General features: G+C 47.9%; 1 protein-coding gene across 1 annotated transcript; it reads right to left on the bottom strand.

Moving 5' to 3' along the window:
* Positions 1-1,896: 1,896 nt before the first annotated feature.
* TRIB1 (tribbles pseudokinase 1) lies at positions 1,897-7,314 on the bottom strand. The gene is made up of 3 exons (XM_021542347.4): positions 6,871-7,314; positions 6,180-6,472; positions 1,897-4,146 (listed from the first exon to the last, which is right to left on the bottom strand). The coding sequence occupies exons 1-3, from the start codon at positions 7,174-7,176 to the stop codon at positions 3,678-3,680; spliced, it is 1,068 nt and encodes a 355-aa protein (XP_021398022.1). The 5' UTR covers positions 7,177-7,314; the 3' UTR covers positions 1,897-3,677.
* Positions 7,315-11,758: the final 4,444 nt, after the last annotated feature.

Raw genomic sequence — 11,758 nt, 5'->3', positions numbered from 1 at the left:
TGAGCTGGCTGTTTTACCTGGCACTTTCAGAGGAAGCTGCTTTACAAATTCTGCTGTGCTACTTCAAAAGAAAATTATTGAACTGGTGCCTAAAATGCAGCTGAAGTATTGAGAGTTGATAAAAATACTTGCTTAGGATGTAAGATCTGTCCTGACTGGGAAGGTGGTTCGATGCTGGCTTAGGACGGAGTTCAGGATATTGTGAAAAACCTCAACTTTTCCTGTGTTTTTAGCAACAACAGAGGACTGAAGTCTCACAGCATCTTTCAGAGAGGGCAATTTCAAGGTGAAAATGGTGACCAGGTCTGCAAAATACCTAAGAGATTCATGTGGTCCTCAGCCAAAAGGACCATTTAAAAATAGACAAACTATGACTCTCTCAAAAAGAAATGTGTGCATTGCATAAATCAAAGTTCTCACACCCACCATCAAAGTTTAATCACTTAATATGCTGGTTCTTTCAACACGTTCTGAAACTTTGTATACAATAATACAAACGATGGAGTAACGAAGCAATAGCAATTTATTCTGCTGTACAAACGGATGTTGCATTATAATCCCTAAAGCAATAGAGAGGCTGTTTGCAGAGGTTACTACAATTTGGCATTAATTTTAATTGCTCTGCAGCACAGCTCATGTGAAACAAAGTCACGGGATGACCTACACATTCACCTACTAAGGGTGACTTAACTGCAAGGGGGAGAAAAGTGTTTTGAAAGTTTTTGAGGTTTCACTAAAATACGAACCTCCTGCAGCTGTTTTGAAAGGATGCATCAGGGCTTCTGTCCAAGCCTGAAAGCATGGTAGGGCAGGGGGTAATTTAATCAGCCAGGCTATGCAGCACACATACTTTTACAAGTCTTGCAAGAATGACATCAGTAAAGTAACTTGAGATATTTTGGTGTCTGACATTCAGTCAGCAAGTGCTAAGAAAATATGCTTACTGCACAGATCACTGGCTTCTCAGAGTGGGAGTCAAGGTAACTCATGAAAGCCAGTGCACTTTATCACTGACCAGGTCCCTATTCTCTCCTTTTCACTTTCCACTCCCCTTCTAAAAGGAAAACTGTTTTTAAAGTTGCTCCTGCTCAAGGAGCTGCCTAGAAGTAGTTGTTCCGCTAAACAGATTTCAAGCAAAAGGACAAAGTTAAACATGAGGCAAAGTATAAATAAAAATCAAGACTCTCTTCCTCCTCCTTTCCACTTGTGAGCGATGATCTCACCGCTCCAGGTGGATTGCAAGGGTGGCTTGATCTCTTTCAGGAAAGTGCATTCTCTAACCTTGATACTGCAGCTATTTATACTTCTCTCTTCTCACCACAAAGAAAAGCAGCTCTAATAATCTTTCCCTTCGTTTTAATGAGAGCACCATGCTGCCTCCCAGCAGCAGGGTCAAGCCTCTGCCCACGAGCACTAGCTCCCTGTAACACCAATGCTCTTGGTTACTGCTTCTCCTTCTGGCTGCTCACTTCTAGACATCTGAGCTCGGATTTTCCACTGGCTGAAGCATCACATTGCCAGGCACACAGGTGCAGGATGACAGCCCTGCTGTGCCACAGCATCTTCTGCTCACAGGGCAGAGGGAAACAAATGCATGGGCTGAAAGGCAAGAAGGTTTCTAAAATTCAGAGGCACAGCTGTAACTCCTCTCCCCCTTGTTTATCCCATTTCACATAATCCTGGGGACATCCCAAGCCCTTTCCACCTCACAAGAGGCAGGATCCATCCCCTGTTCCTACTCTCCATGGGGATTCAATCCCAGGCTGAGTTGAGGGAGTTCAGGCTAAGACATGATGGAGTGCATATATAGACCATAGAGGAGCTTGATACCAAACCCCATTTTTTCAGATTAAACCAGACACACTGAGCTGCATTTCTCTTGAGACACCACAAGAATTGGGGACAAACATTATGAAACCAAGTTTATTAAAACTTTCTACAAGTCAGACTTTATCATCCAGGTTTCCACAGACATATACATATGTACAAATTGGACATAGTGTTTTTAGCTTTTCTGGCAGAATTTTCTACCAATATATACAAATGTACTGTTTTTCATAGAAGGGTTAAACTGTATCACAGATACAAATGTCAAGCAATCATGAGAGGTTTAGTGCAACGGAGAGCTGGAGCGCTCTGCTCTTAATGCTCATGATTCTGTCAAGTTAGTATTGCCAACAATAATTCACATTAAACTGCTCTTTGACACCTCTTATTAGGACAAAGTACAACAAAACAAGAAAACAAACCCCCAAACAGTAAGGTATGTACAAAGTACACAGTCCATGAGGTATACATGGTATTCTTGCAACGCGTGGTGGGACTGCAGCTTGCCAGGGTTAACCCTTAAAATGACTACACTCAGACTGGGTGGTGCTGGGAACGTGCATCACCCACCTCACGGCCATTTCAGAAGCCGCACTCCTGCCTAAGGTGAATGGACATCTCTGCATAAACCACTGGACACATGTGATACGAAGCAGAAATTTTAGGCAGGGCTAAACTTTACCTACCCCCAACCCAGGAAGCTAATGATTCAGATATATTCATTATTCACACATATTGGAAAGACTATGAATAATCATGCAAAATAAAAACAAAACAAAAATTTTAAAATTAAAAAAAAAAAGAAAAAAAAAAAGTGGGGGAGGCTGGAGGCAAACAACATACCTGAATAATCAACTAAGGGTATACGGAGATTTTACTCTTAAGACTAACTTTTTGGGGGGTGGAGGGTGAAAGAGTAAGTGATGTATTTTTAAGAGTTGAGGCGGTTAAAAAACATGGCCATGTTTACAGGTACTGTACAAGAAACCCCTTATCCTCTCCCAGGGGAAGGTGCCCCAGCCGATAGTGTTACGGTTTGGTAAACGGATACATTTTGGCACTCGGAGCTAACTAGACTTGCTGAGGGCATAAAGTTATATAGGCTACACTGTGGTAACACGAGGCTTAAGTCTATTTAAAATGCTTTCCTGGACAGTGAATTGAATCAGAAGGGATCCAGCTGGGAGATCCACTGGTTTCTGCTTCAGAAAGAGCCACAGCAGTGATTTGTCTTACGGGTGGATCTAGGAGCTTCACGCCTCTGAAAGCAGGATCAGCTGGAGAAGCAGCAGAGAGCTGACCATGGTGGGTGAAGACCTCCTTCCCTCATTAATGTGGGCTTACAGTCAGAGAGCTGCTTTGTCAGCTGGCTGCTGGGGCACACCGAGTCGATTCCCCTTTTAATCATTTCTGTCAGATTTGTTCAGGTAGAGATGCGCCATGTGCCCCTCTGCCCCTACACATCGTGGCCAGGGCTCCACACCTCTGCAGCCGCTGCAGGAAAGCAGAAGGAGCTCCCTTTCCCTCCCACACCTTGCCAGATGTAAGACTCTGCAGCCAAGATGCGACCAGTTACACCGGAGGAGGATGCGGGAGGCAGAAGAGCCAGACAGTTCTCACAAGGCTGCACAGGTCCTCCAGGGCTGGTGGGACCAACCAGCAGAGCAAGAGGATGGAACTCCGAGTACACTTAGGGAGTGGAGACCTCCAGGATGGCATTCACTTAGACAAGGTCACTTTTCTGACCATACTGGCACTTTTAAGATGCTTTTGAGTTTGCAGACGTGGAAAAATGAAACCCTACAGAGATGCCGGAGGTAAGAACCGTTGAGGTTTTTGATATTACGGGGTTAGCAGAAGAAGGAGCTAATATCATCACAGTCTCCATGATATTCTGGGACAATCTGATCTGAAGTTCTTGTCTCTTGGTCTGTATATCCAGGCTCCAAGACCGCCTCGAACCAAGGGTGAAGCAAGATCTCTGGAGCAGTGAGTCTTTCAGAAGGCTCCCGCCGCAGGAGGCTGCGGATGAGGCAGCGGGCTTTGGGGGAGACGTGGTCAGGAATACAGAACTGTCCACGCCGGATTTTGGAAAACAGAGTGCTAGGGTCCGAGTCATGGAAGGGATAGCGTCCCACCAGCAGGGTATAGAGCATCACTCCCAAACTCCACACATCGGCCGATTTTCCAGAGTAAGTCCCCGTTGTGTTTAGGATCTCAGGACTGACGTACGCCGGGCAGCCGTGCTTGTCTGAGAGCGCATCGTCTTCGCCTTTGATGATGTGTGTGTCTTCCAGGCTCTCTAGACGCAGCTGAGTCCTAGGGAGGGCAGGAGAGGAAGCCACAGGTGAGAAATAGCAACACGCAGTTGTGAGCAAGCACAGCAAGCCCCTGCCATGGCCCCATTCTCTCTTGCATTGGCACTGAGAAAGGAAACACCTCAGCTTGCAGCAGAGAAGCTGCCCAGACGCCTGAGAATGTGTAATGGAAGGGCTGCTGTGTGCACCGGGCCAGCATTCAGTGACGCTCATGTTTTTTTACTAACTGGAGATTTAAACAACACAGAGGACTCTTGAGGAACACCAAGTCACCACTACCCACGCAGGTTGCAGTGCCACTGCAGGGGGTTAATTGGTGACATGGCACTTTACAGCCACTGTGTGCTGTTCAGGCTTTGAGCAAACAGCATCCAGCTGTGTGATTCCATAAACCACAAACCCCAGCTCCCCTCTGCACTGGTGAGGATCATTGCCTTTCCGAAGCTTTTTTTTTTTTTTTCATTTTAGTTCATAATTTATTGTTTTTGCCTTTTGGAGCATATCACTGCACCCACCATCTCCAGGTAGAGATGGGTCCCCAGCCTCCTATTTTGGAGGGTAAGGGGAGCTCCTGTTGGCAGGGAAGCCATCAGCCAGCCCTGGAAGGGTTCTGCACTGCCTGGCAGCCTGCTGGGGTGTAGATATGTTGGCTTCAGCTTGTCCTCAGCCTGACCTCGGCAAATACCCATTGGTTCTGCAAACGGAAAATATGACTCAACGAGAACCGTGGGCCCGGGATTGGCTGCGGAGCCCTGAAACTGCACCTGTGCGGGAGCCCGCGTCGCCTGCCATTGCTTAACCCTCTTCTTGCCAAATGTGATGCACATGACATCGCCTGTGCAACACGTTATTTCCAAATGAGCGAGACTGTGTGCAACGTAACATTTCAACAAATGTTTCATCTTCTTATGGGAGGGAAAAGCTGCAATAGTTTCCTTCAAAGGAATAGCTTTCTTTACGTGTCAACATATGGTTGTTTCAGAGGGGCAGCGCTGGTTAATTTTCTTATCACATTCGTAAAAAGATATCCTGAAGAATCATTAGCCCAGTTTAACAAAACAAACAAAATCCCTTTTCTTTTGCATCAGTAATATCACCTTACATTTTTATTGTATTAAGCACAACTCCATTACAGCTTTTACTTAGTTTTTTTAACATTGCTTGGGATAAGCAGCTAGTCAATAATCAGCTTTGCTGTATTTCTGACTCTGCCACGTGTGATGAAGCACCGCAAGAGCACAGCACTCCAGGGGAATACTGAATATTTCCCTAATCTAAATTTAACAACTAGATTTTATGATTCTATCATCTTCTCTATGAACCTAGGCTTTAGGCTAAGTTTTACAAAAGTGATTTTCTTTGATGCAGGATTCCCAGAGCATTATTTAACCATATCCCACCTTCCCTCCTGTGTGTGCCCACAATCCACGGGCACAGGGGGCATGGGAAGCACAGCAGTGGAAGTGGGGTAAAAGCCTCAAAGGGTTCAGCAGCATCACTCTCATCAGCAGAGTGGTTCAGCAAGGAGACCCTTTCCAAGTGCTGGGGCTCCACCGTGGGTCACAAGGCAACTCTCCCGAGGAGAGACCAGAGCTCCAGCTCCTCACATCTCCTGCTCCCCCAGCCAGGCTGCTTCCTCCTCCCGGCACAACACCTCAGCCTCCCCCCTCTCCCTCTCTGCCTTTTATTCATTTGATACTGAATGAGTGGCACACATGACATCTTCTGGCGCTAACGAGCATCTGAACTATCATCCCTTTGTCTGCCAGCGGGTTTCAGTGAACTTCTGCTGAATGAGAGGAAGCTCCCGGCGAGCTTCCTCCCTTTCATCAGTCAAGATCTAACTAAAAGGGAGTGCGCACCGCTTAGATCCGTGACCTACTACACACACGTGATGAGGACCTACTCGGATTGCTCGCAGGTGATGCCCGGCTGACGGAGCTGTTTCCACTCCCTGGGACGCTTTTTGTGTCTCTGGATGTGGCATTCCTCCCTCCCCACTCACCCCAGGGCTGGCTGCTGACAGCCACTTACCTTTCTTCATTAGAGAAGACAAATTTCCTGAGCTTGAGGTCACCAAGTACGATGGCTGACTGGTGGCAGTGAGCTACAGCAGAGACAATCTGTTTGAACAGCCGGGCAGCCTCCTCTTCCCTCAACCTCTTGCAGCTCCTCACATAGGAGTGCATGTCCCCAAAGTCCTTTTCAAAGAACACATAGGCCTTGGTGTCCCCGAGAATGACTTCGACAACCCCGGTGATGTTTCTGTGTGACGGCAGCTGAATGTAAGGTCGGATCTTGTCCTGGTAGTGTTTGAGAGGGAACACCTGTATAGAGGAAATTAAACCCGAATTCATTCTCAAGGGCGTTGAAAGCTGCAGCTCGCGTAGCAACTCTCCCCAAACAATGACGAGGGAGCTGGAGGGAAGCCAGGGCTCGGCAAGACCGGCAGAAGCGGCTACCGAGACCCTTCCTGTTCGTTGTAAATTGAAAGGCTGTGGGGGGAAACTAAACCAAACCACCATTCCCACAGCCTTTGGGGGGAAGGCGCCCCGAGGTAAGTCGGAGTCCCAGCTCACTCGCAGGGCGTGCAAACGCCGCCGGGGGCTGGCCGGGCGCTCCGGCCGGGGAGCAGCGGGAGGATGGATGTTCGGCAGGGCTGCGCCCGGGCCGGTGGTCGGGCGCGCCGGCAGGACCCGCTCCCACCCGCGCAGCTCCCGCTCACCTTGCAGCGCAGCTCCCGGCCCGAGCTGACGCTCAGCGCCCTGGACACCTGCTCCCGCTCGGCCAGCGGCAGCAGCAGGTACGAGGCGATCAGGCTGGGACCCGCCGCGCCGCCGCCGCCGGCGGGAGAAGCGGGGGCACACGGCGACCCGGGAGCGCTCAGGCAGTCCGGGGGGCCGCACTCGGCGAGCCGAGGGCACTTGGCGGCCGGCGCTTCCTCGGCGGGGCCGTCGTGCAGGGGCTGGAGGCGCTTGGCCGGGGCGCTGCGGCAGCGGGCGGCCGGCAGCAGGGACGCGGGGCGGCTCATGGGGGGAGCGGAGCGGCTGCGGAGCTACAGGCGGGCGCTGCGCGCTGGGCGCATCCCTTCGCTCTCCCCGCCGAAACCTCGGGCTGTGTCCACCATCTGCTGCCGAGTCCGCGCTAAAGTAGTTGGAGGCTTTAAAAAAAAAATAAAAAAAAAAAAAAGGTGATTCTCCTCCTCCTCCCGGCCTGACGCACGGGGAAATGGGAGGAGGGAGGCTGGGACACGCCTGCTCCGCTCCGCCCGGCGCTCTCCGCGCCCCGGCCCTGCCGCGGACCGGGCGGGGCGGCGGGGGACCCGGCGGGGGTCTCGCCGCGGGACTTGCGGGGCGGCAGGCACCCCGCCTTCGACCTTAAATATTTGTGTCGAGAAAGCGAGGCCACCTTCCTTTCCAGGATCTTCTCGCCCATACAATTGCAGGTTCCCAGCCCCAGTTCTTACTTTTCACTAATCACTAAATAACCATCCCTCACCCCAAGGTTTGCATCACAACGCTGTTGTATGAGCATAAGCGTTTACTCATAAGCGTAGACGTAACGTGCACCATCAGAAATACTTGGCACTGGGTGTTTCCCATGTTAAAACTTTATCTGTCCGAAAAAGGAATAGCTCGGAGAGCCAGGCAGCAGCCAGCAGCTGAAGTGACCTGTGAGGAGCAGACTGAGAGGAGCTCCACAAGGCTCAGTAGTGTGGCTTTAAAGCAGTAGTAAATAGACTGGTAGTAAATGGAAAAAATAAATAAAAAAAAAACAATTTAAAAAAAAAAGAGACAAAACCAGACAACAAATCATCCCTGGGGAAAAAAAAAAAAAAAACAGCTGTAGTTTTGACAAGAAATGCTTCAGAAGGAAACTCTCCAGTTTTCTGTTTCTATATATGCAAATTTTCTGCAATTTAGTGCTGAAGCTTCATATTAACACAGGGACCCTGTGTTTTGTTACTCAGTAGGATCAACTCCTATTCTGGTTTGGTTTCCCCAACCCAGATCTGTACAGGAGGCAGAGAGGGCTGAAGATGGGCCCCCCAGCTCTGAAGCCCGTGATGCCACGCGTGCAGGTATTTGCTCAGATTCCTGGTAGATAACTGCACAGCAAACCCATGCATGCCTTCAGCTACTTCTAGTGTATTTTAAGAAACACATGAAACTCTTGTGCAGGATGACTCATAGCATAGCAGTCCCATTAATGCATTTAAACATAAAACGCATATGCCATAAAGGGCTATCCCAGGGCCTGCATTTCTTTCTTTTTTTTTCCCCAGAAATAAAATTCCATTAATGCCTGCAGATTGTTTCTGAGTGATTCACCACAACTCTCAAAGCACACTATTTTATTTGGTTCCTCTTATAGGTAAAACACATGCAAGTATCTATCAGACCTTTTGTTTTACTTTTCCCTTCCTGGAAGTTTAATGATTGGAATGCTGCTGCTGGGTGAATTTAGCTGGTAGGATGCCACATGTGTGGGCTGCTTCCTACATCTGAGACAGCACAAGGTGCAGCGGGGGGAAGGTTATCAGTACCTTTGGGGACAGGGGAAGGGTGCAGACAAAAACAAATGGGTGCAGACAAAACAGCAATGGACCTGCATAAAGGTTCTCATGGGCATTCGTAGTGTGTATCAGTGTCCCCTGTAGCTCCCTCCGAACTGAGATGCAGTGTGAGCAGGAATGAAGGTGTCAGTGTCCTCTCCCAAATCTCCTGTGTCAGCTGATTGTCCCTGCTGGGGAGAAGGGCCATACCGAGGATCTGCTGCATACACTGCTGGAAGCTGCTGTCCTTCATCTGCCCAGCCTCCCATCCACTTAAAACCTCTAAGTCCACCCCATGGGGACACAGTGGCACCTGAGCACAGTGCTTGGTTCAAGCTACTGGCAGCCAGCTGGGGATGGCACCCACTGGTCCTGAGGAAGGCAAAAAAGCACCTCTTGTCATCCTGGCTCCCCCAACACACCTGGCATGTGAGGAGAGCAGAGGTACACACAGCATTGTACCTCACAGTCCTGCCACATTCTCCTGGTGCCTGGGCAGCCTTTTCTCACAGGGTATGCTCTCTATGTGTGTCCCTGCTAACTGGAGCCCTAAAACTGGGTGTGCAGTCCCCAAAGGCCAGGAAAATATAACCCCTAGGACATTCATCCCAGAAACACTGGTGGGTGCCCTCTTCTAGTTGACTGTATAGACTAAACTACAGTTGACTGTCTACATGTGACTAAGAGAAACCAAAGCTTAAATCTCCCAGGTCTTTGGAAAACAGGTGAAGTTCTTGACAGAAGGAAACCTTTGTTGCTTCTTTATAGTGCCTGGCATGATGTCAGGTACTCAAAGCCTTAATGCCATGGCTAAACATATAGTAGCAAATATTACTCAAGTTAGTCTTATGTTTTGGGTACAGAACATAGGAAAAAGTCCACATCCAGACTCTCCTCCATCCCCACCAATTCAAGATACAGAGCAGAGAAGTGATTCCCACTTTGGCTTTTCTGGTTTTTCTAATTTTGGCCAAAATGAAAAAAAAAAAAAAAAAAAGAATGCCAAGGATGTTGTCTGATGACCTGCATGGGATGCTCTTTCTCAAAGGGCTGAACTGAAACTTGTCCTCCTTGCCCATCTCTGCCAGTGCTTGCATGCAGCCTTGGTGTGGTTAGGAACCAGTGCTGAGAACAGGAGCAATTCCAGGAAGAGATTTGTGAAAAACTGTTGCAACATTTCAGTATTGTAAGATTTTTGCAGAAAATGGAGCTACCACACTTGACATAGCAGCCTTGTGTTTGTTGCCATCACACCACTGGCTTTTAATCATGCAGACTTATCTCCTGCATTAGTCTCCTCCTGAAATCAAAAGCTATCTTTGGGGTATTCCTTCTATTCCCTGCACAAGCCTTCATCATTCCATCTCCTCGTTCCCCCAAAAAGACTTTTCAGGCTCTACTTGCTTAGTGTGATGAGCACTGTCATGGTAATTCCCAGTTGTGCCTGTGGTGAATTTGAGCCTGAATGGCTTTACAGCCCTTCAAAATGAACCAGAGCCATGTTACACATCTCCAGTGGACAGCACTGAAAATCATTGTGGAGCACAGATCAGTGCACAATTACAGTCCTAATGCTGGGATAAAACATTGACTCTGTGGATGAGTCCTGCTATCCAAGTGCCAGAAAAAATAAACTGCTGTGAGCCAGCAGAATACAAGGAACCATCACTCAGCCCTGGTGTTCCAAAGGGACTTGGTACCTGTGAGGTGGGCAGGGATGACCTTCAGAAGTACAGTTCAGTAGTCTTCATGCTTGGCAAAGGACAACAGTGTGCAACAGGCACCTTTCCCAATACTACCAAAGTCTGAGGAGCTCTCAGTCAAAGAACATTGCAAAATCTTTACAAAAATTAGATCCTGCCTTGGAAAAGGCCAGTCAAAGCAAGCAGGACTGCTTGCTGTATCCTCGCTTCCTGGAGTCCCAGCTGCTATGCAAGGATCTGGGACTGCAGCAGAAAAAAGAGCCTGTGGGATGTGTATCACAGAATGGGCACGTCCTAGCAGAGGGAAGGGTCTTACCCAGAAGAGATTTGCCAGAACTGTGGCAAGGTGAATATAGCTCTTCATATATTTTCTCTCTTTTTTGAAACAGACAAGCAGCTTAGTGCATCTGTGAGATGAAGACTGAAGAATCCAGAATTCCTGGTGCTCAGGCATTGATCCTCCCATTCCTGTTATTTTATTTAAGGGAATTTTTGTTATGTGGTTTTCAAGCATCTACCTGCCTTGCCCTCAGCCAGTGCTTACACTCACCTGAGCAGCTGCTTTTCCTTACATGCTCCCAAAATTATCACTGTTGCTCCAGTTCTCTGACCCTTTATCTCTATAACTAGAGCAGCCAGAGGCAATGAGAATTGTGTAACCATCTCCCCACTTCCCAAGTGCTTGGGACAGGTCTGGTAACTTTGATAGTATGTCTCATGGGACACACAGAATAAATCTCTATTAGATTAGGGCACTTATAAATAAATTGGCTGCTTGCTACAGAAAAAAAGAATGAAAAGGTCTTTATTTTAGTTAATGGATGAGAGAGGCAAGGAACACAAATATTTTGGCTAACATTAAACTATTGGTAAAGGATGAAAAATCAATACCTTTATTTTAAAAGTTATCTGAAGCCATATAATGAAAATTAACTACTGCTAGATTGAAAGCCAATAATTTAAAAACAGCATGTCATCTATAATCTAATGGTGTACAGAATTACCCTGCACAGATGGGGCTCAAAGAGTAGTCGTATGGCCAGGTGATAAAGAAGTAAAAGTAATGTTTTTTATAGCAGAACAGCATCTGTGATAACCCACAGCCATCCTCAGACACTGTGGAACTTGGCAGCAGATTAACCACTGAGATATAAAACACATGACAAGCACGTAGTGACATCAAAAGGAGTGCAATGTAATGGTGTTCAGATGTCTCCCCTCAAGCCCACACAAAGCTGCTCTGAGGGCTGCTGCAGCTCAGAACTCTCAATGATTCCCTTTTGATAAGCCTGTTGTTATCAAATCCAAGGAGTCTTATGAGCAGCACCTCCTGACTTTGTTCCTCTGCTAACTGA

The sequence above is a fragment of the Lonchura striata genome, chromosome 2 (genome assembly GCF_050655825.1).
Source record: "Lonchura striata isolate lonStrDom1 chromosome 2, ASM5065582v1, whole genome shotgun sequence".
NCBI lineage: Eukaryota > Metazoa > Chordata > Aves > Passeriformes > Estrildidae > Lonchura > Lonchura striata.
Note: the sequence above shows the minus strand (reverse complement) of the source record. Positions and strands in the feature narration are given on the sequence as shown.